The sequence below is a fragment of the Pteronotus mesoamericanus genome, unplaced genomic scaffold (assembly GCF_021234165.1).
Source record: "Pteronotus mesoamericanus isolate MK-2021 breed Mesoamerican mustached bat unplaced genomic scaffold, CSHL_Meso_final scaffold_174, whole genome shotgun sequence".
NCBI classification, from domain to species: Eukaryota; Metazoa; Chordata; class Mammalia; order Chiroptera; family Mormoopidae; genus Pteronotus; species Pteronotus mesoamericanus.
Window position 1 is genome coordinate 11,764,233 of NW_026555309.1, and position 24,693 is coordinate 11,788,925.

General features: G+C 36.7%; 1 protein-coding gene across 5 annotated transcripts in view; it reads right to left on the reverse strand.

Moving 5' to 3' along the window:
* The window catches only part of EYA1 (EYA transcriptional coactivator and phosphatase 1), a 288,702-nt gene that overhangs the window by 253,525 nt on the left and 10,484 nt on the right, over positions 1 to 24,693 (reverse strand). For 4 of the 5 annotated variants that reach the window (XM_054590246.1, XM_054590244.1, XM_054590245.1 and 1 more), the window contains exon 2: positions 24,455 to 24,559. In XM_054590246.1, the coding sequence (XP_054446221.1) occupies positions 24,455 to 24,487 (33 nt within the window). In that variant the 5' untranslated portion in view covers positions 24,488 to 24,559. Of the gene's footprint in view, positions 1 to 24,454; positions 24,560 to 24,693 lie in introns of those variants that run through there. The other variant, XM_054590247.1, reaches the window with a different exon arrangement.

The following is a 24,693-nucleotide window of genomic DNA, read 5'->3' on the forward strand; positions in this document are numbered from 1 at the left end:
TTCAAATTTTAGCTTTAGTGACTTTTAAAATATATATAACATAGGTATAGTACTTAGGTTTTTTTAAGTCCCATTTTAGCATAGCTATCAAATTTACTTGTAAACCACCTACCCAATTTTCCATTATTCTCTCCTTGATGTATATTTTTACTACCGACACTCTTAGTTAAGTTTACACATATTTTTAAATCTCTTATAAAATAGATCTAAAACATATAAAGATTCAATGTATCTTCATAATCAAAAAGTTCATTGGATTTTATTAGTTTCAAATATTTCAGGAATTACTTCATATCAATTCTCAAACATTAGTGTACATCAAAATCATCTGGATGCTTATTAATAAATGCTAGTAAATTAATATTAATTAATGCAGACTTCTGCTCTCCATCTCCAGAGATTCTGCTTTGGTAAATCTGGGGTGGAATCCTTAAGGTTTTCCTTTTAACAGAGAAGGTGAACCGGAGACCTCTTTTATAAAAAGCCCTGATTTTTGTCCTCCATTATGGTATTTCACACAAAAATAAAATACATGAAGATTAATGCACTGGTTCTCGACGCTGGCAGTACATCAGAATCACTAGGTCTGGAACTAGGCCAAGTGCCCTAGGTGATTTTGGTCTAGAGTCAAGGTTGAGAATCACTGGCTCAATAAATATTAGGAATGACTAGAGAGTGTGTGTGTTACGTGCCTTGAGTCAGCGCCGACTCCTGGAGACTATGAATGAGTGAACTGCAACACGTTTCCCTATGTTTCTTGGAGAAGTTGTCCTAGTTAATAAGTAAATCTTGTATTTAGGAGTAACAACAGCAACAAAAACACTTTTATTAAATTTTTTCATTTCTCATTCCTTAGCAACTGTGACAGAAATAGGTGGCTCTTGGGGTGACCACCCACATAGGAGAAGCCATGTTCTCCTGGAGGTGTCCACAAAGACTGTGAGGTTTAGGAATGCTTTTATAGCAGCCGAGTTTGCAACTCTCTGCATTCCATACTTTTCTGATCTAACAGATTTTTGTGGATGCTGCAACAGCCACGGCAGCTTGGAGGACCCAGCCAGCTCCTACCTGAAATATCAGCTCCTCAAATGCCTTAAAAACCAGAAAAGCAGAGTTTACTTGCACAGTCAGCTTTATTACCCATTCCCCACCTCCATTTCAATTATTTTGTATTAGGGTATAGAGAGTGAAAAAGCGGAGTCTTCACTCACTCGCAGAGAGCATCAAAACCCACCACTGTGATTAGTTATGTCAGGGAAGATCTGACAACAAAAGCATTTAGAAAAGGGAATGGGTTAACTTGCAAAGGTTTGCAAAGGAGGCCAGACTTTCGAAGTACCAGTTCAAGGCTCCTTTTCATTTGTGGATTCACTAGACAAGGGTGGCCTTCGTTTTATGTGTTTGTTTGCTAATCTTAGTATTCTCTACCTCCAAGTATTCTTTTTCTTGCCTGTGGAACATGATGTACATCCTTTTCCATGACCACAATAGAAGGGCAGATATTGTGGGTGTTTCTTCTCAAACTTACATGTGTCTATTACACTAGTTACTGTAATTTTGCAATTTTAATTATATTATACAAAATGCATTCAGTGTATGTGGGAAGAGTTTGTTGTCATTGTTGTTTAAAAACTAAGCTTACTGCTTGTGAAGATCTTTGGTAAAAGCAAATTAAAATATTATCTGTAACCATATACTGGCATAAATTCCAAATGGGTCAAAGATTCAAATCAAGTGTAAAAAATAAAATCCTACCCATACTAGAGGAAAACACTGTGGAGAATTGTTTTATAACCTTAAACTTAGAAAGGCTTATCTAACTATAAAACAAAAATCCTAAAACCATGGAAGAAAAGATTGATAAATTCAACTGCATAAACGCCAGAGTGGCATGACAAAATATCACAGGCAAAAATTAAAGACAAACAACAGATTGTGCAAAAATATTTGCAGGTTATATATAAAGGGATAATCTTAACACATTAAAAGCTCATAAAAATCCATCAGAGAAGAACCAACGCATAATAGACAAGGATAGGGAAAGGATAAAAATTCATAGAAAAGGAGTGCTAACTGGCTCTAAAACACATAAAGGGATGTTCAACTCCACTAACAACAATAACAGCCAAAACATACTGTAGGGCACCCACTAGTCCAGCTCTTTGCATGTGTTAGCAATTGAATTATTAATGCAACCCTCTGAGGTAGCTAATATTCTTTGCAATATATGCGTAAGAATTGGAGGCTAATTGGAAGTTAAGAACTTTGCCCAAAGTCCAGAGCTGGTAAGAGGTGGAGGCCGAATTTAACCCCAGGCTGCTGGGCTCCAGAGTCAGCGCTCCTTGCTGTTGGCCTACTTCTTTTCCTAATAAGAGAAATGCACGTGAAAACCACATAGACAGTTTTACAATGTTTCACCTTTCCAACTCCCGAAAATTTCATTTTGACAACGCATTCTCTTGGCCAACCAGTGGAGAACCCAGGCACTCTAGTGCACTGCTGGTGAAGTGTAAACAGTTACAATACCTACTGGCTATTAAAAACTTACAGATTCATACACCTTTTAATCCAGTCATCTCACTCCTGGAAACTTATCATACATATGTTCTTGTGCACATGCAAAGTGACATTTCTGATTATTCACACAGCATTGTTTATAACAGCAAAAGATTAGAAAACCTCCAGACGCCCATCATGATGGCATAGCTATTCAATGGAATACTGTGCAACTATAAAATATAATGTAGACTTCTAGTGTTGATATGGGATGCCATCCAAAAATCAGTATATGCAAAAAGCAAGGTGCAGACCAATGTGCATAGTGAGCTACTATTTGTACAGAGAGAAGGAATACAAATAATTTTATTGTGTGGGCTTGTGGGCTTCAAAGCAAGAAAAAAGGTTTCTGAATTCCAAACCTGGATCCATCCTCAAAGGAAAAGCCTTCACTTAACATTAAGACACTGACATATGTGTACCTTATGTCTTTAAGTTAAAAGAAAATGATCAGATATGACTTCATTATATTCTTGTGAGTATCTGGCTACCTTTGTCAATCTGATCATGCTCGTTGGGGTTTCAATGGGATGTTCCGTCTAAGGGACCGTCCAGGAGTGGTGCTACTTCACTGTCAGGCGTGGGGACCTGCTTTTCTGTTGGCCACCTACTCTGTGCTCTGTTTCTGCACGTTCTCCTTTGTTTGCATCCCCATCTCTCTAACATATAGAAAAGCTTATCTCAACTCTTCCTCAGGTCTTCAGTGACACTATAATTCACCAGAACGAACTGCCTTTTCAAAAGAGCACTGTTTCAGGTTATCCAGAGAAAATATATATTGTCACCCTATTCTGCTGCACTAACCAAGGTGGTCAAAATATATTACTGTTTTATATTTCTCATAGTAGTTTATTTTGTTTGGCTTCTTAACACATGTAAATATATCATTTTTCTGGAAGTAGCCTCAATCATACAGCTTCATAAATATTTTATTTTAAAAAAGGGAAAGAAAACAAACCTTTCTTCAATGCCATTATTCCTTCACGTGAGGTAATTTTTTTTTGTAACTGATTCAATAATTATTTAATTTATAAACTACCTTTGTATAAAAAAAGAAAAAAAAGGTTGACAGCATGTTGTTTAATAAGCTCCTTTAGGAAATATGCTTAAGTAGGAAGAAAACCATCCCTAAAATATCTTAATTACCTGTCTACAAGGGAATTTTGGAAGTTAACAGAGAAAAATAATTATCTGGAACCAGACTATATAGATCCTTTCAAAGTAAGTTTCAATGCATTTTGACTTCCAGTACCTGAAATGTAAAGTGTCTCAGCCCAATGTAAGTCAACAGAAGATAAAAAGAAAGTCTCTCTATGGACTTCACTAAAGCTATGTCTACAGATATATTATAACTGTATGCAAATAGATTGCCATTTATGTTTCAAAAATATACTTAGAGAAGGTTTAAGTGCATAACATGTTTACTATACACTTGAATCTGCTCTATTGGAGAGTACTTTGTCTTGTTCCTTAAACAGAATAAATCATTTTCTGCCTTAAAGAGTTAATGCTTTAAAAATACAAAGAAGAAAGTGTCAGGGACAAAAAGTGTGCTATGAGAGAGCCATGAGAGTTTAGAACCAAAAGACACTGTTTTTAGCTGAGAGAATCATGCGGAAGATAGTGTGATATTTTGAATTGTTGTTCTAATTATATATTATCCAACCTTCCCACAATAGATTATTTATTATTTTAAGGTATAATGAAATGTAGTAGTATTTTATTAAAGTTGGGCTTGACTGTGTGACTTTGGCCAATGGGCTGTGAGTTGAAGTGACACTAGCAGAGGCTTTAAGTGCTTGCTTCTGCACTTTTGCTGCTACCAGGTAGTTGTTAGCCCCAGCACGATGAGAGACTTATGGAGCAAACCTGAACCCAAGTGAACCTCGAAGCCAATGCTGCTGACCCATGGCCTGAGGCAGAGCTGTCCAGCTGAGCCACAGTCAACCTGCAGACAGTGGGCACGAGAACATGTCTGCTGTTGGAAGCCATGGAGGTGCTGAGTTTGTTATGCAGCATTATTATGGCAAAAGCTGACTGATGTTGGGTTTTGAATTGGACATAAAGGCTAGATAAAAATTGAAGTATTTAAATTTAAATATGTGAGAAGGAGAAAAAGGGCTTCCCAGGCTGCAGAACCATGTGAGTAAAGACATCAATCACTCATTGAGAATTGTCATTCTTTCTTTGTAATATTTTTTTAATCTATTCCTCATTTTTATTCTTACTGCTTTGACACCTGTGAAGAGAATGTAGAATTCATCTTCATGTCTCACCTACAACTGTAAGAGTCTCCTAAAGAATCTGCCTCATTTAGTTTCTTTGAATGACCCTGTACCTAAAAGCCAGATTAACGTTGCTGATGAAATGGACAGTGTAAATTTCCTATCGAGAATCCCCCAACATGTTCCTATGCAGACAGAACTAATTCGTTAATTGATTCTTCATTTCACTAAATATCTTTTGAGTACCTACATTAGTCCAGCACTATTACAAGATGTAGGCAATAAAAAGCCAAAATCAGACAAGGTCCCTAATTCAAAGGAACCTAAAGCCTCACGAAAGAGATGACCAAGGAAAGACATTTCACAGCTGTGAGACAAGACCACAGTTGAAATGTGTGAACCTTTGGGGTTAGGACAAAACATCTTCTCCAAAGAGAAGATGCTTAAGGGATGAGGCTTTTTGTTTTGTTTTAATGAGTAGAAATTAACTCCGGGGAGAGATCCATTGAGGTTAGGTAAGACAAGCAGGGCTTTCTAGGCTGAGTAAAGAGTATAGGTGAGAACATCAATTATGCCACAACATGAAGGCACATGGTTAGAGCTAAAAATAAATGTGGGGAGGAGAGGTAAATGGGAGCTCCTCATGAAGCCATTAGACCTCTGATAAGCTCCATGCCCTATGCTGTTGCTTAAAACATGCTGTCACTGATGTTTTTGTTGTCATTTAATAAATCAAGACTCAGGATGTATAAAAAATTGGAGGAATTTATGCAATTAATACAGTAATCTTAAGTGTATTTTTCCCACCAACACAAAGAAGCAAAGTGAGAGGAAGAAAACACCACCAAACTAGGAACCAGAGGTAGGGTTTCAATACTGGTTACCTTGTCCCAGTCCTGGTTCACTAGCCTGGTGACCCGGATCAAAACTCACACACTCTGAAATCCAGTACCTTTCACAATAAAAACGCAGGTAATATTTCCTACCTATTCATATTTCATTGTCATGATCAAATAATATATATGAAAGAATCCTCAATGTGGAAAGTGTCACATAAAGTCTAAGAATTCCTACAAAATGCAAGAGAGTGTACATTTTGTACAAGGCCAACCCAGTTTACCAGAGGAAATCACTAAGCTTCCCTGCTTCTCCTTCAGAGTGGCCCCATGAATGAATGATAAGGTCTTATAAGCTCATTATAGTTCAAAGGTGAATGTCAGACAGGTGCCCAATAGCCCAGAACTACCTATTTCACAAGCGACATTATGCAGGAAGAGTAAAAAATAGCTTACAAAAAGAAGTTTTAAATAAATTATAGACCATATGACCTCTTTATTTTAAAAAAGTTCAAATAAGACAACATAAAACAACAAAGGGTGATATAAACTGATCAGGCAGAATTTCAGACAGAAACAAGAAAAGAAGACTAGGAATGTTACAAAGATAAAAGCTACACTAGAAGCAACAGTAAATAGAATAAATATGAACTGAGTAGTCAGGAACACCAAAGAGAAACTGGAGAAAAGCATTCAAAACAAAATGGGAAAGAATTAAAAACAAATTTTGTAGAAATTATATGAAGGACAGATAAAAGGTATCTAACATGTGCATAATCAGTACCCAGAAGGAATTAATTCAATAAATGAAGTAGACCAAAAATTTTAAATATAATGAAACAAATCTTTCATGAAATGTATTCTTGAACTTTTCAATCAAAAGGGCACACCAAACTTGCATAACAATAATAAAGTTTTCCTCTTAAAAAATATTTTTAAAAGACACAGTGTGTGCCACAAAAAAGTAAAAACAGTGATACAGAAAAATCAATTCCCAAACATATGTTGTTATTAAACCTCAAGGACAAAGAAAGATCATAAGGATATTCAAGAGAAAAGAATCTAACCATGCACAAGGCAGAAAGATCAAGTCATTTTCATTATTCTCCATGGTAACATACAATAACAAAAGGCATTAATTAGTGTATGCCTAAAAAGTTAAGAAACAAAAATGAGACCTAATAACCTTGTACTGTTCCAAGTTTCCTTTTAAGTATGAAGGCAATACAGGCATTCTCAGACTTGTGCAAAATGAGCAAGCAGAGTACTCTATAAGCCATTCTCAAAGAATTACTAAAAATGTCAAAGCAAACAAACTGGTTTTACTGAAATAGTAGAGTATTTAGTACTTAAGATTAAATGACTATTAGAATTTTCCTAACAGAATGTCATTCACCTTGGCATTGTCAAAAGAATAACTAACCAAAGCTGGCAGATGGGGAAAAAGAATTGAGAAGTGGGCTAATTTCCTCAGGTTTTACATCAAAAAGTCAATATCTGTCTAAAATTGAGACATGTAGTAAAAATACAACTCTTACTTGACAGTTTGATATGAATCTTTTTCTCTTGAGATTGTCTTTTATAAATTAATGTTATTTATAAAAATAACATCTTCCTGAAGTTAAGCAATTATTTGGATCACTGAAGTGTTTTTTCCTCTTCTGAAATAAAGTCAAATTAAAGAGGATGACCCAATTTTTATAAAATTATTTTCCATATGCACATATCTATCAAGGAAAGTCTGGAATGATATATTTCTAATATTACCAATGGCTATTTATCAATAGTAAGATTTGAACTTTTTTTACTCTATTTTTTAAATAATTTGTTGTATTGCTTGAAGTTTTATGTACTATTTATATAGAAGTAGCATAGCCTTTAATGAAAATGCAAAAACATAAAAATTAGTAAAGAAGACAAAAAGTAGAGAATTATACCAAGATCTAGAATAAGACCATTCCCATAACTAGTACTAAACTTGCCTCTAATCTTCCTTCCTCTTGGCAAGGTAAAAAAAGGAAGGATGAGCTCCATATTTTTAGTATCCAAAAAAAGAAAGAACAAAATTGTCTTGGAAGACAGAGACCAATGTTAGTTGAAGAGCTACCATATGCCAAGCACTGTATCATCTATTTCTTGTAATTCCAAGATACCTTATGTGCTCATTTTTCAGGTGAGGAAGGCCAGATAAGTAATTTGATGTGGTCACACTGCCTGCCAGCGACAATGATCTCCGAGGACCCAAGTCACATGACCTCAAAGCCAAAGCTGTGCTCTCCCTCTCCAGCCTTCTGCTTCCCAATTTCTAGAGAAATAAATCTCCTTTATCCTTTTATAATAAAGAAAGAGTCTGCTTCTGGCTTTGTAAAACTATGCAGTTAACCACAGGCTCAAAACCAAGTTGAATATAAACAACATGAAAAGAATAAACTAATTAATTATGTTTGCACATTTTTACTATTGATACAGTTCATACCAGGGCATCAGCATGACAGGAAAGTGCCAAGTCCAGTATTGTTGAAATAAGTGATGGGAAACTCAGAAAGTTATGTTAACCCAAGGCTTTTTTTTTTAACACAAATTTGCATTCCACTTACTTTGAAGATTCTTATGCAATGGGAGTGACTGTTGTAAGGAAAAGAATTAAAAGCAAACCGAAATGTTTCAACAATAGTCCATTGAACATTACAGCCTCTGTTACAACTATAATTGTATACTCTAAATACTCCCAACAACACACTTTGCAATTTAAACTTCCTTTTGAAATTCTAATTTCTCTCTTACTTGAAAAGTAATGAATAAAACAAACTAAGTATATTTCTACTTTGATATACTACATACCATATAAAACCTGCACAAATACATATTTTTAAAAGAATGGGATTAACAAACTTTGAATAAACAGGGATCACGATATATACAAATAATCTCAATTAAGTATAATAATTATTCCCTCTATACTCTGGTATCTCTTTAGAGCATATAAATCTTTCATTTTTTATCCCCCCTATAGATCAAGTGGCCTTTAGGTATTTACACAGAGATGAGTATAATGAATAAAGATAGTTTATTCACAAAGTCTAGTCACAAAGATAGGTTTTGGTGCCTTTCGCTGTGCTTCTAATCTGCCCTTCCTCCCTTCCTCCTTCCCTCCCTCCCTCCCTTCCTTCCTTCCTTCCTCTCTCCCTTCCTCCCTCCCTTCCTTCATTGAAGCTGTATTAATTGAATAGCTGATTAAGTGCCAGGCAACAGTGATAAGCTAGTGATTAAGAGGCAGGACAAGGGGCTACTTTAGGAATCCACAGTTCTTTCATTGGAAGACAGATATGTACATAGCTAGTTGTAAATTAACTTACTAAGGGCAAAAATAGAGCTCCTAATGATCAAAGAAGAAAGAAGACAACTAGTTGGAGTTACCAGAGTAGACGTTATACAGGAGTTGGCCTTTGACTTCAAGGTAGAAGGTGGAGGCTTTTGTCCAGCAGTGAAGTGGGAGCAAAATATGTAAAGCCCAGAAGGAAACTATGGCTTTTAGAATAATGAAAGTTAGTACTGTTGATCCTTAGCCAGTTCATATAAATTATTATTTTTTTCTATACAGCTGAACACATTTCTCCAGTCTCTACTACTTACTAACATAGGGTCTTACTTCTTATTACCAAAGATAGTTTAGCTCACCTTCCCTTCTAAATTTGTCAACGCTGCTGGCCCCAGTCAGCTGACACTTAACCCTCTCTATTTCCTTCTCTTCCAAAGGCTATTTTCCACAACTTATCAAAGAGCTGACATTTTTGACTCAGAATTTTACCAAGTAAAAGAGCTTGAAGATGATAAAAAGGTGAAGGGACAGTGATACTGTCTCTCTGTAACACCTAGGAATAATCTGAATGGCACGTCCCAAAAGAAGAACACCATCTGCAGAGATTTTTCTTATATTTACCCGGTACTTTAGCTTTGGAAGAGCAGCCAATCAAATAGAAAACTGGTACAAAAATTAAAGAGGAGACTTAGAGAAATAAGGATTGATCACCTCAGCAATGAGAATGTAGAGTGCCACCCTGGCTGGTGTGGCTCAGTGGATTGAGCACCAGCCTGTGAACCAAAAGGTCGCTGGTTTGATTCCCAGTCAGGGCATCTGCTTGGGTTGTGGGCCAGGTCCCTGTTGGGACTAAGAGAGGCAATCAATCAATGTTTCTATCGAAGACTGACGCTTCTCGCTTTCTCCCTCCCTTCTCCTCTGTCTAAAAGCAAATAAATAAAATCTTTTTAAAAAAGAGAGAAGGTAGAATGCCAATTACCCCAATTCAAACTGAGCAAGTCAACCTGACAACATTAAAGTAAATAAAATTACAATTTCTTTTTTATTTAAATTGGGACATACTTCACCAGTTAAAAAAATGACAATTGCCAATAGCAGGATGGGCGTGCTTGTGGCCTCATCAGTAGATAAATTACTTTATAATTCTCCAAAATTATAAAATAAAGCCTAAATTCATAATCAGTTGTCATTTACTACTGGCCAGAACTCTTAAATTGTGAGTATTACTTAGTCCTTTTTTCTTAGGTGTACTACGTAAGTGCATAATTGCACTATAGGTGACATTGAATATATTGTGTAAAAAGAAGCATTTCCTATTTCTATCTTAATGAGCAGTTGTTTGACTACCAATTTCTACTTTTAATTCATTTTCTTCACTAAAAATGGAAAGGATATTTTTTTCTGTGACAATGAATATTAATCTACAGTATAAGAAATGAATCTTTTCAAAATGACTTTGACCAACTGTTCTGACTTGGAGTCAAAAAACCTTAGAAAGTCGTGTGCTTTGGCTTATGTAACAGTCTACTTTAAAGATCTAATGGCTTCAAAATCTATTTATCTTTCTGAAAATTAGACAAATATGAAATATCAACTCAGTGTTTCTAGTAAACTAATTTAGTAGAATAGGCTACTTTAAATTACAACCTCCTGTTTATTTAATAAAATTAAGATTAAAATATAGCAATGTTTTTAGATGGCAATAAATCATAGCAATTAACTTTCTCTTTTAAAAAAATACTAAGAAAAGGTATAGGGGATGAAAATACAGATATGTTGACTAAAATATATCCCCTCTAAGATTTTTCTAAGGGTATAATAATTTTGATTTTGCCAGCCGTCTAGGGTTAGTAAATAAGCTTTTGCTCTATACCTTAGAACTTTATTCTCAGTCTGGTTGCCTTCCTGATTACTAAGTCTTTCTAAATTAGAGCAAGCAATTTCTCTTTGTTTTACCTAATATTTGAAAATGGCAAAAAAAAAAAAAAAAATTCCCCTGGGTCACTGAAAATTATCCTTTCATTCCAGCCGCCTGTTTCAAGTCAGTCAAAACATTCCAGACTTCAAAAGGAGGCTCTGCCTTCTCAGGCCATTTTGGTATCCCTCTATGGTTGGCCTAGGAGGGATCGGTTATTTGGATAAATTAATTTCTGGAGCCTGCTGGCCTTCTAGAAGACCTCAATGTCTGACTGCAAATTAGTTCTACCGAACATGAAGAAATCCCTGGACAGGCTAGAAGAAATAAATGGTGATAAAATCTAATACTACAATGTTTGTAATGTGATTTTATTCTGCTATGTAGCTTGTAAGCACTGTTAATGTTGAATTAAATATTTTAATTTTTTTTAAAGGGGCTATGAAAGCAGAAAATCAGATCAGTGTCCAAGTCACAGCAAAAAAAGGCTGCAAGCCAGCTTTAAAATAAAACTTCTAGCAGGAACCTTTTATGAGAACATACAAAAATGTTGTGTTTTCCACAACATCGACATTAGAGATACAGACCCCCTTGCCGGCACCCCCTCCTCTGAGACAGGAAGTCACGCAGTTGAATTATGCTTTAGCAGGGGCTGTGAATAAACTGTTAGGCCGCCCTGAGTATGAGGTGTGCAAGTGCCTAAGGAGAGCTTATCCTGAAGGAAGAGAGGTCCGCCAGCCAAAACTAACAAACAGGGCCCCTCAAGCGGAACAATGGTCCAGAAAACTCAGCAAAAAAGAAAATAAACTTCATTGGCAGTTTGTTTTTGACTGTTAAGAGCTTAGCTACAACTCTATCAAGATTTTTAAGAAGGTAAGAAATTTCACACGTAAGGCATTCTCACAGCTGCTTGAGAGTTTAGAGTGCAAATGTATCATCTTGTCTTGCCATGTCTAATCCACTTTAGGAGATACTTGTATCTTTTCTTTCCAAAGTAAACAGAACCACACCTCTGAGAAAGAGATGAAGAACTTCCTCTCCCCTTCCACACCCCCAGGCACAGTTCAGCTTGAGTAAACTGAATCTATTAGTCAATTTGGGCTAATTCTAACAAAGAGGGAATGAAGATTAGAAATAAAGACTGAAATTGGGAACATGATTTTAGATCCACAACCACACACACACACACACACACACACACACACACACACACCCGCCCACCCCCAAAGAAATGTACCTAAAATATAGTACCTTCAAAAAATTTTTTTAACTGTACGTAAGGAATCACAGTTAACTGTCTTTGTAGTTAGTTGCAAATATATTTCAGTGCCCAAAGTTCCATGAATCTCAACATGTATCTAAACTTTAAAAAATTTTAAAAATATTTCTCTCTAGACTGGAATAGTAGATTAAATGTTCTCCTCATGCTATACTTGGATCCCATCTTTATAAGAAAAATTTTTTTTTCTAACTCAGATTAAACGAGCATCATTATTTGGAATTGCATTTAAGAGAATATATATAGTATAATTAATAATAGATGAAAACAGCCTCAATGGAAAAATGAGAAAAGACAATTTAAATGGCTGATTACGATGCTTTCAGTCATATCCCAAATTTGTCCTTATATTACTCACAGTACAGTGACATGACATTAAGGCTAATAAGATGATCATATTTGTGAGGTTAATTCTAAGTTTAACTAAAAATACTCATAGATTAATATTTTGAAAAAAATGTGGAACTACAAATAGGAAGGGATTCATGTATATGTGAAGCAACAATGAAAGTTAGAGAAAAGGCTGTTCAAAGCAAAATGAAGATTCATCCCTAGAATTCCTACAGAAACTTACAAAATTGGGATGCATGGAAAAGCAGGCATTTATTATCTGGAGAAATTATTGTAGAATTCCTCTACTTCTCTAAGACTTTAGATTGGGGGAAATAGGGCCTGTTGACATTTTTTAAAACCATCAAAATCTAAACATACCCATTTTTCACTAAATCCAAAGAAAAATAAGGCAATTGCTTTGTGTTTTCTAAATATTTCATAAGCAAGGCTCTCTTATACTTTTCTCTCAAGGATGCAAATATTTTCAAAGGTATTTTAATTACCTATTCAAAAAGAAATTAGATTTCCCATTGTAAGATCAAATTTGTCACTATTGATCTGAGCTTCTGTTATTAAAAAGAAAAGTAAAATAAGAGAAAAGGGAAAAAAATATTTCCCTGAGTTCATTTATAACCTCTAAAGCTTATATTATTTCATTACAGATCAATAAGCAAGATATTAAAAAGAACAAAAGGGCTTTAATACTATATTTGGGGGCTCACAGAGGGCTTGAAAAATGTCAAGAAATAGCAGAAGTATTTCTAATCTGCATGTGCTTTATGTGAACCTTTCTGAGAAAAATATAGAAAGTTTTCTTCAAAATTATAAGCTAACCCCAAAGGAACACAGAGCACATTATCCATTTTGTCTCCTTGAATATAGGCAAATGACCTTGGCCCTTATAGCCCCATTTGCTCTCTTTCATTAGGCACAGGGTAGTACGTGGATTCACTAAGTCTCAGCAGTGGAAGGGGTTTGGGAGGTAGTCTACTTCCATGGATTCCCATGTAGAGTCGCCAACAGATTATCACCAAGTACTATGAGCCAAGGCCATACGTATAAAGTACTTAGAACATCCCTGGTGACATAATACAATAAATGCCTAATGAATATTATTTATTCTTAGTTGTAATAGGCACTAAACATCTCCAAGGGCATAAAGATGATACCTCCCCAGAAAGTCATCCCATTTCGTCTTTTCCTGTAAAAGTATTCGTGTGCTTAAGGACTGCTATTGATTTAACAAATATACAATGTTTGGAGAATTTAGCTATCATTACAGAGAACTTTTTTGGCAACAACTTCAAAGGACTCTTTGAATAATATCTCAATTAATTTACTATGCAATATTTTTTTCATTTTTAAGCAAAACACATTTTTCTTTGTACAACTTTTAATCAAGCTGTAGGATTATAATTTTTTTTACATTTATAAGTTCCTTTAATATTATGTACTATCTTTTCTCAATTTTTAAGGTAGGTAAGAACACTATAAGATTTTCTGACCTGGTCTTCCAAAGCAATATCAAAATTTATTCAGCTCTTATTAGCAGTATATATAGAAGCCAGCAACTTCAACTAGAATTGTAGTAGATCACCTTTGTCCCGAGATGTTAATGAAACCTGCAACAGGAACTCCAGCGTGCTGAGTCATGAGGAGTTCACCACAGACTCTCACGGCACACACGTGTGAATGAACCCCTTACTTCTCTTGCTGTCATAGCTGATGGTTCTGTGAATTACAGTTCTCATTTAATATCACAAATAGATCACTTGCTCATTTGAAGTTTTTGTTGGCTATATATTGTTTTAAGATGGCAGCCTGACCCATACTTTGAATTTAAAATGTAGAAATATCACCATTTAAGTAAGTAAATAAATAAATAATCTGTCTACTAGGAAAAACTAAAATGTAGAAGTATAATGTATGTTGATTTTTATAAGGTATGTTGATTTTGATTGAAATGACTGAAATCAGTCACTGTATTTAAATAATTATCCCAGGGCAAACAGAAAGATAACCATTTTTTAAAAGATAAGATAACATGCCAATTGCTTATGTTAAAATATAGATCTGATTTTGTTAGTCCATAGTAAATAGTGAGTATATATTTTTTCCAAGTAATTTGGAATCTGAGCAAACCACTAATTTTAATGTCTAATGTGAACTTCTTAACAAATGAACTTTAATAAAAGTCAGTCCTATGGATGAAATTATAAGTTGTTTGGGTTTCACCTCACCACCAACAGTTTCTTATTTTGAGAACGCAAGTGGTTAAATGTAGGCATAGCTAACCAATTATAAACATTTTACCGGGAACACAATTTCACACGCCGGAACGCAAAATATTCTTGAACTCATTTTTAAAGTTACTCTTTCCAGCTTACCAGATGGGGCCAAGTAAATGGATGGTTATAAATGTGTCACAGAAACTTGAATAAAAAAATTACCAATGTAAGCAGTGAGAGTAAGAAAAGTGAAATGTATTTTTGGTCATTTTGCCTTATTCTAAGAAAACTGTCTCATAATATAAATGGAAATTAGATGTGGAATTTTAAAAAATTGACCATTTTAAAATAAATAACCTAGTGTTTTAATGATGTTTTTAGATAATAATATAGCATTTATTTTTATCTTTGTCAATATACTGGTACCATAACTGATGTTAAGGTTATTATTTGGTTACTCTCAAAGCATAATATTTTAATGTTAAAAACATCCGAGATGGCTGTACTTTGAAAGAAATACAGCACCCTCATTAAAGAAAGAAATCAGCATATACTATACACCTTGGCAAATGATTTTTGATACAATAAAATTTTGAGAATTTTTAGTCATCACAATGAATTACCATAAATTCTGGCATCCCTGGAAATAATTTGAGTTTAATACATAATTTAAGTAAAAATAAGAACAAGCGAATAAACAGTTGCCCACTTTATTATTTGTGCAGCTCAATACTTATTCTCTCCTACATCCCTTCATATTACGCACACCCTACTTCAAAAATAAAAAAAATGATAAAATAAAATTAGTAATTTAATAAAGACTTTTTTTAATCCTAGTCTTAAAATAAGAGAGGAAAAATTGTTCAAGAAGACAACTTTTTTTAAATACCCCCTGGAAAAACACACGACATTCATTGTTTTTTAAGGTGTGCTTTTGATAAACACACAACGTGTATGTGTATTGCTATGTTGCTTAATAAAGCTGCTCATGTTCTCCTTTTGGTCCTCACAATGATTCTGAGATACACAGCACTGAAATACCACCCCCATTTAGGGATGAAGATACTGGCTCAGAGACGACCAGAGATTTCCAAGCCTTCAGAGATCTGAAGGCTTGTGTTGGAGGTGAGTCAGGCCGCCCTCCAAGCCCATGGTCCCTCCTGTACCCTCACAGGTTTCTGATGACTTCGACTAATCAGAACACATGCTCAGTTACTGCTTTATTAATACAACATGGGAGTATATGTGCATAGCATGACATCAATCAAACCTTTAAAAATTATGAGAATGTTAGTCTTATCTATGTTACGTTTAAATTTGGGAGACCTTTTAAAAATTTTCAAGAATTCTTTTGAAGTATAAACATTAATTGATCTAGTGTAACTTTGTAGAGCAGTTTGCAAACCTCCTGTAATGAATACAATTTATTTGCAGTAAGCGTATGAAAATTTGGTATATGATTGCAGCGTATTTTGCCCATCTATTTTCACTTAGGTAAAATTAATCTCTATTTTCTTTCATAATCCTATTTTCAACAAAGGACATGTGAAACTAAACCTCATCCTCTGCTCAAATTATCAGAAGTTTGCCGTTAGTGGAGGTCCTCTCACTGAGGTTTCACCTCAGAGGAGTGTATTTTCAGTGTACCTCTACTTTCACGAAACCTGACAGGGCAGCAGCTCTGAGTGTGATTCTGGGCTCTTTCCAAAGGTTCCTGCTCCCCTGGAGCCATGAAGAAGAGAGCTTTGTGAAGATTTCTCTCTGCTTCTCATACTGCCCATTCACTCATTCGCTCATTTATTCATTCAACCAAAATGTTTTGTCCCGTCTACATTGTGCAAAATACAGAAAGCTGAGTGTCAGAGGAGGGTGGTTATTCCCCTCTCATGCTCTCTGCCCTCAAACAGCTCGCAGTCTAGAAGGCAAACAGATTGAAAAATATGTGTGAACAATGCAAGATGGAATAAAATATATGCTAATTAGCAGTTCAAAGCATTTATAGTATAAAGAAGAAAAAGTTCTGCTTGGGGGAGAGGAGATAAAAATAAATAAATTGACATCTGAATGTACTCAGTGTACAAAAGAGAGAAAAACACCAAATGAGTAGCTACATGAAATGCAGTAGGAAATATGAATTACATTAACTGTATTTATATAATTACATGTTATATAGTTATATTATCTATAACATATGTAGTATTCATTTATATAATTAATCACATTAATTATCAAGCTTCTTTTCTTCTGTTCAAAATACTGAGTAAAAATAATTTTAATGCCAAAAAAAATCAATAGAAACACTGTATTAGTTTTCTATTGCTGCATAATGAATTACTCCAAAACTTAGCTTCTTAAAATAATACATATGCATTATCTCACAGAATTCTTTCAGGGTCATAAATCTGGTAGCAGTTTAGTTAGGTGCTATTAGACATCAGTAGTTCTCATGAGGACACCTCCGCTGTCTGCTGGGGCAGCGGCATCAGACAGCAGGATTGGAGTTGGAGGATCCACTTTCAAAATTCTCTTCCTGGTCACAAGAGCCTCCCCACAAGGCTGCCTGAGTGTCCTCACAACATGGCAGTGTGCTTCTCCCAGAGTGACTGATTCATATCAGCTTGTAGGACCTGGTATTCCCATGGGCATACCATCATTTCTGCTCTGTTTCCCACTTATTAGAAGTGAGTTAAGTCACTATACCCAAGCCACACCCAAAGCATCAAGAGACTGCATTGCTTAGAGCAAGGACTATTCAAGAATTTGTGAACATATTTTGAAATCATGACACATTCTGGAACGATATACAAAATGTAGACATGATCTTTATTCATATTTCAAGCACCTTTTTAAATTACCTATGGGAATATTTATATAAATAAAATTATCCATGTACAGAAATATGGGCATCAAAGACCCTCATCATAGTATTAGTGCCAATATAAAAATATATTATGAACTCTACAAATAATAATACTCATTGGCTAAGGGATGAAGAAGGTTGCAAAAGAAAGAGACCAGGAGACCTTTGAGAGAGAGAGATGCATCATATTGGGTTCAAATGCGATCCTGGAACTGCGGAATTGGACTGTCAGACTGAGTGCTTGGTGGGTTCCCGATGCTGCTCAGCTTCCATGATGGGTCCCCCTGCCCATCCCTTGGAGACCACCACACATTTATTTTGTGATGTATAAACTTTATTAATTTTGATTATCTAGTACAATATGGATACTAATTGAATCATGTTTTGTTAGAACTAGAAGACATTTCCTCAGTTCTTAATTTTACAAAAGAAGAAAATGAAGCCCAGAGGGAGGAAATAAATCAAATCTAAGATGAGAGAGCTGGGCTGATGGGAATGAAATGCGGAGCCTCAAAGGGGTGAGGCGAGAGCAGTGCAGTTGCTGAACCACCCCCAAGAGGACAAGAGAACAAGGTGGTGGTCTATCTAGTTTATCTATATCTACCTGTGGGTCTGTTCTATGGCAACTTTCATGCCACAACTGAAGAGTTGAGACATGCCATAGAATCTTCTAGTGTGTAAAGCCTAAAACACTTACTATCTGGTTCTTTACAGAAAATGTTAATTATATTATCATTATATTGATATGGCTTTCTTATTCCAGCTCATGCTTCTGGTGATCACCATCACTCCTAACAGAATTGTAAACCAGGAAATGTTTTTCTTCTTTTAAGCATTTGAGCTGCCCTTCTTACCTCCAAAACAAAACAAAACAAAACAAAACAAAACAAAAAAATTCCAAAGTCTGGGCATTTTTCGTCAGATAGAGACACCCATGTTCCATCACTGCTAATTGGTTATACATCTCCGGTCCTGACCCCCGCCGTGATTTGAGCTCTCAGACTCCTGCACATTAAGAGTGCCAGCGCGGAGGCAGGCCACAGCCAGTGAGTCTGAATGGTTAAAGACCCTCTTTCCTTTCTTTCTAGCATCTGCCACAAGCAATTTTCATCCTTGTCACACTCCTTGTGTTCAGTGCATGTGGACCAAGTGAGCTGTACCAGGACGTAAGATTCCGGCCAGCTCTGATAAACAAACGCTTACTGAGTGCATATAAAGGGCTTGACATCATGTTTGGTCCTGGAAATATAAACAAGTCACTGTCCTGGCTCTGGAACAATTTTCCTGTCTAGGTTTTATTCTTTACATAAAATACTTAACCGCTAATTCAACTGATGCCCTATTTGAACTTTGACAGCCAGCCTCCTCCAAACTCTCAGATCACATTCCATCTTTTTAGTGCCCAAACCAGCCTTGCCTGTTCAAAGGCAAACTCTGCCTGATTCCTTCCATCGTGGTCTGGCAACCCCAGTCATAATCTCATCCTAACCCTGTGACCGTACCTACATTACAACTAAAATGAGAGACAGTAATTCATCATCCCAGTCTAATCAATTTTAAATAACAATGATTTTTTTTATTAAGCACTTGCTATATGTGTGCCTGGCACCTTTGATGTTAGTAACAATAACAAACGCTTAAGACAGCACTTACAGTGTGTTGGGCACCATTGGAAGACCTCTCACTTGTATAACCTCATTCAGTCTTCACACCAACGCTGTGATGGAAGTTATTAGCATCATCCGGTTACAGATGAGGAAGGTGGTCCAAGGGAGGCGCAAAGACATGCCCAGTTTCCTGCAGCTAGTGGGTATCACAGCTCACAGCTCAGCCTGAGGCGTCAGGCTCTAGAAACTACTCTTATTCATTTGGGTGTCTTTCATGTTATTTTTAACCATATAATCAGGCAGGGAAGTTATTATCATCCCCACCTTCCAAACGAGGAAGAACTGAGACAGAGGAAGGTCAAGGTGCAGTCCAAGTGTGGAGCAAAGGCTGAAGCACATACATCTCGTTCTCACTGTACTGCCCTGTCCGAAAGGATGCCCCATGGGCTGGGCACTAGTGGCTGTATATACTGCGTTAGAGTCTTCAAGGCACTTTGGTGGACAATATCTTATTCCTTCCCTATAGAGACTCCTAATATGGATATTGTTGTTTCTATTTATGAAAATAATGTTGAGGCTCAGAAGTTGAAATAAGCTTCCCAATTTACCACGTCAGTAAGCTGTGACTCCCAACCTGTATTCTGATTCCATGCCAGGGCTTTCTACACTGTGCCCACCTGCGTTTCCAATTTCAAGTTGGCCTCTATTTGCTATGTACCCATCACAACAAGTTTGGTTCCAGCTTTAGGCTTTACTGCCTAGTCCTGAAAATGCAAAGCCACCTTGCTCTCAGACAAGTCAAGGGAGAGAAGAACAACTAGTAAATTAGGGATACAGTTTATAAATGATAGTTAAACAAGGACCTTAAGTTATCAGGAAAGAATTATATATATTCACTGTTAGATATTTCCATTAAAATGATTAGAATGTGGGATACGGCACAGCAAGGGCTAAATCTCCCCATCTGTAAGAGGAAGAGGCAGGGCTGTGCTTTCAAACTGCTGCCTCTATTAGCACAGCCTGGGGGTTCTTAAAGGGTCCCAGTAGGCACCTATTGGGTGGTCTGCCCAGTCCCTTCTCTGGGAACTGCCATGTTTCTGTGGCTTCCTGTTCCACCAGCCACAGGGTCATGGCCCAAGCAGGACCAGTCCCTGAATTTCCTTCTGCATGGTAGATGGCCCAGTAACACGTCGGCCATAGTTGGCAGCCAGCACTCTGCCAGGGAAGTAAAGAAAGCCAGTCTGTAAACAAAAAGAGGACTAAAAAAAGTTACAGAGAAATATAGAAAGAAAACTGCCTGAATTCCCTGTATATCTTTTTTTCTTAAGACTTTCCTTTTGTTTGCTTAAGTCAGTTCATGGTGAGCCCCACTACTTGCAACCAAATAAACTAAAATTAATCAAAGGGAGTGGGATGGGTAAGCAAACAGATAAGATTTTAAGCCTCACATTCTTATTAGGCTTTGTAATGGGTTGAATTGTATCCCATTACAATTCATGAAAAATATGTCGAAGCCCTAATCCCCAATATCTGTGAATGTGGCCTTATTTGGAAACAGCGTTTGCAGATGTAATCAAGATAAGGTCTCTAGGTTGTGCCCTAATCCAACATCACTAGTGTCCTTATAAGAAGAGGTAAAGAGACAGATATAGAGGGGAGAAGGCCATGTGACGAGACAGGTGGAGATGGAAGTGCTGGGGCTTTTAGCCCAGGAATGGCAAGGACTATTCGCAGACCTCTGGAAGCTAAGAAGCAAGGGAGGATTGTCCTGCAGGTTTCTCCCCAGGTGATAGTATATTGTTACAGCAGCCTGAAGAAACTAATGCAGGCTTCCAGTGAGATGCTTCTGCTGGAAGGAAGGAAGAAAGGAGGGAAGGAAGGAAGGAAGGAAGGAAGGAAGGAAGGAAGGAAGGAAGGAAGGAAGGAAGGAAGGAAGGAAGGAAGGAAGGAAGGATGGAAAGAAGGAAGGAAGGAAGGAAGGAAGGGACAAAACTTACAAAATAATGAGCTACTTCTTCCTAGAGGTGGAGAACACACAAGCAGAACATTCCAGAATGAAAACGGCGGGACTTCTGATTGAAAACCTTTGTCCAGGGCAGTGTCTACTCAGGATCAAAATGAGCAACTACTTCACTTCTGCCCATGGTTCTTTGTCACATGATAGACATATCACCAAAGACCTGCTAGGGTCACAGGATACTGTACCATGTGGTGTTCAAATAATCAATCATTTTTTCTTCCCTCACATGTCATGAGCCACCTCAAAACTTTTAGCTTCAAATCTCACAAAGCATGATCACATAAGATTAAGAGTGAATGGGCCCCTTGTTCAAGGGATTCCCACGCTGCGCCCCCTCGCTTGGCACTGAAATGCCAAGGGAGTTCCTCGTGGCCTTTCCCATACTGAGACCCTCGGGGCTCCCCAGCTGTCATGGCCTTGACAGTCAGAAGTGAGGAGGCTTCCCTGACTCCTCTCCTGCCTCAACACATACATTTCTATCTATGGAGTAAAGAAAGAACCACATAAAGTTGAGAAAGAATCATCGTTTACAAAGGCAACAGAGATTCATGATACTATACCGATAATTGCACATGTAGAGTAATACAGAGATGTTTTATAAACTGGTGTTGTATGCAAAACCTTTCAAAGAGCTTTTTTTTCTTCTTCTTCTTTTTTAAATACTATCTCTGAGGAGGAAACTAAAGGTCCTACTTCTATCAGAAATATGCTCTGTGCTCTACAGAATGGAGGAAAGTAAGAATTATAAAACAATATTAGGTTGACTGGATTTCAAGCTCCTCATCTTACACATGCAGAAATTGAGGTTCCCAGACAAGTGCTTCGAATGTATTTAATATTGTTTAAAAAGAACATATTCTATGCAATACCATTCAACAATAAAAATGAACAACTAATGATACATGTAACCCTGAAGATGAGTCTCACAGACTTAATGCTGCCTGAAGAAAAAGCAGAAGCAAAAAGAGAATGCATCCGAGGATTCAGTTTATAGGAGCTTTTGGAACAGGCAAAACTGATTGAAGGTAAAAACCACTGGAACAGTGCTTGTCTCTGGGGTCAGGGAGGGGTTCTGGAGAGGTACTGAGTAAGAGGGGACCTGAGAGCTTTCTGGAGAGATGGAAATTCTAATTGTGATAGGTATAACCACTTGTCAAAATGATACAGTTAAGGTTGGTGTCTTCTGATGTATGTGAATTTTATCTAAAAAAGAATACTGTGAAAAAATTGTAATCTTTCAGTGATGGCAAAGAGAGATCAGAGGTTGGTAAGACAAAATGAAGATGGGTACCACACACTCTTGTGTTTATTCTGAATATGGTTGAGACCTTTTCTAAGAAAAAGTTTCGAAAGATGAACATAAAGAACAAGGGGAAGTTTAGTTCATGTTTGGAAGTGCAAGAACTTCTGGCTGTTCCAGGTCTCCTTTTCCTCCTTTATATTCCTGAATTATCTGAACATTTTCTTCTAAGTTCTAGGTGCACTTTCCATCTTGAACCTGTATCACCAAGGTCCTGAGAAAAAGTGGAAACCTGAGAGGCTGCAGCAGTGAGCCCGAGGAGCCCACCCAAGGGCGCTCTGCGGAGCGCCCCTGCGTGCCTCCCATGGCCAGCAGGCAGGAGCCAGCCAAATTGCCAGGAAACGGCTTCTCCAGCCCCACAGGGCTCACCCTTGAGAAACAGCCCTCCCGAGTTCTGTGCTTCTGAGCAGCCAGATAGCTTTCAAGAGCAGAACTGCTTCACTCTTCATGTAACAAAACCAAACCTCAGGATGATATGGAATGAAATTGCCCACTAAACACATCTTTTTGTTGTAATAAGCACAAAAGAAATTAATCATTGCATCCTTTACCTATTTGTTCATTTCATTTGCAATCTTAGTTAATGCCTTAATTCTTAAATTAGAATTTGCATAATGTAAAATATCAAAGGAAATATTATCAGCAACCTTTATTTACAGATTCTGTTACATGTGCTAGGGACTCTCCAACACACCAACCTGCGTCGATCTAAGTAGTAAAAAAGGGGGCAGTAAGGAGTAGTAATCCGTGAGTTTATTTTTCATTTATTTTATATGCACTACAAAAGTATTTTTAACGTGATAATAAAATCAAATACACCGGGCCCATAACAGGAATTTAAAGGAACAAACAAACAAATTAAATAGGTTAAGTTAAGGGTGATTTTCCTGGTCAGGATAAAAGCTATGCTTTACAGAATGAACTGGAAGTCTTTGTGTGAGTTACCTCCCAGGATGACTGAGGAGATCCATAAAATACCCTCTGTAATTGCATCCAGTATGACTGCAAAGTACCTTGATAGCACTTGACCCTTTGTTATTAAAATCCTTATCCATTAGCAGTTCCTGCTTACTGTATAACACCAATAGGTCTTGTAAGACATGCATTTACAGGAACCACAACAGCATTACTAAAGATCACACTTTGGGTTTGTAATAATTCTATTGTGAACAAAGCTGAACTATGAAACCACAGGCCTAAGAGCGTCACAATTGATCAAAGAACTTAAAAGGCAGAGTCACATATGCCACCCCAAATACTGCTAAGGGAATTTCCCAAGGAAACAGCTTTCACTTACTGAACAATGCTTTTCTAAAATTCAGATCCATTGACTTGTTCAAGTTCTAAATAACTCAAGGGTTATTTGTAAAATTACCTCTGACTGGGAATATTTGTTTATGAGGCAAAGGAAGCTTTCTTTATTCCTGATAGGAACCTGAGGAAAATTTCTGAACCTTTTCTTTTCTGCTTACAAGATAAACAAACAAAAGAAAACTTTAGAGACCTAAGGTTCTCCTTAATTTAAAGCCAATTCTAGAGTTCATCAAACTGTGAAACTACCACACTAAACACACATTTGAAAGATATGCACACATGTGCACTTATAAAACAAATACATATAAAATCATCCAAACTTAGGTATTAATTTCAAGGTTTATGAGACAAATATATGTTTTCCCCGAGGCAAAGAAAAATGTAAGCCTTAAAATTATGTTATACTTTTTGGTGTAATTAAGTCATAATAAAAGTTGGCTTTTCTCTCTAGAACTGAACTTTTGATAACTGAAACCTCTAAGAAAGATATCAAGTAGGTTTGGCTGAGGAAACAGAGTACTACTTAATTCATAACTTAAAATCATTAAAAATTGGTACAGAGCTTTTGAGGAATTTCTGGACACTCAGGTTACAACAAAAATAGTAATTACGATTTTAAAAGTAATAACTCTTTCCTTAAGACTGACATTCTGTTTACTTACAGACGGTCCATTTATCCCCCGGGGGTCTTCCATTGAAGACTTCTTCTGAATTATAAATGGGCTATTAGCTACACACTTCTTCAAAGGGTTCCAACACCCCTGCACCTGTGGGGAAGAGAGCACCGAGCAGCCGTATTAATTGTGTGGCATGAAATTAACAGTTGATTTTTCCATCTGCAGTCTTCCACTTACTAGCAAGTATACACAAGTCAAGAATGCTTACCTTCACTGAACGAATC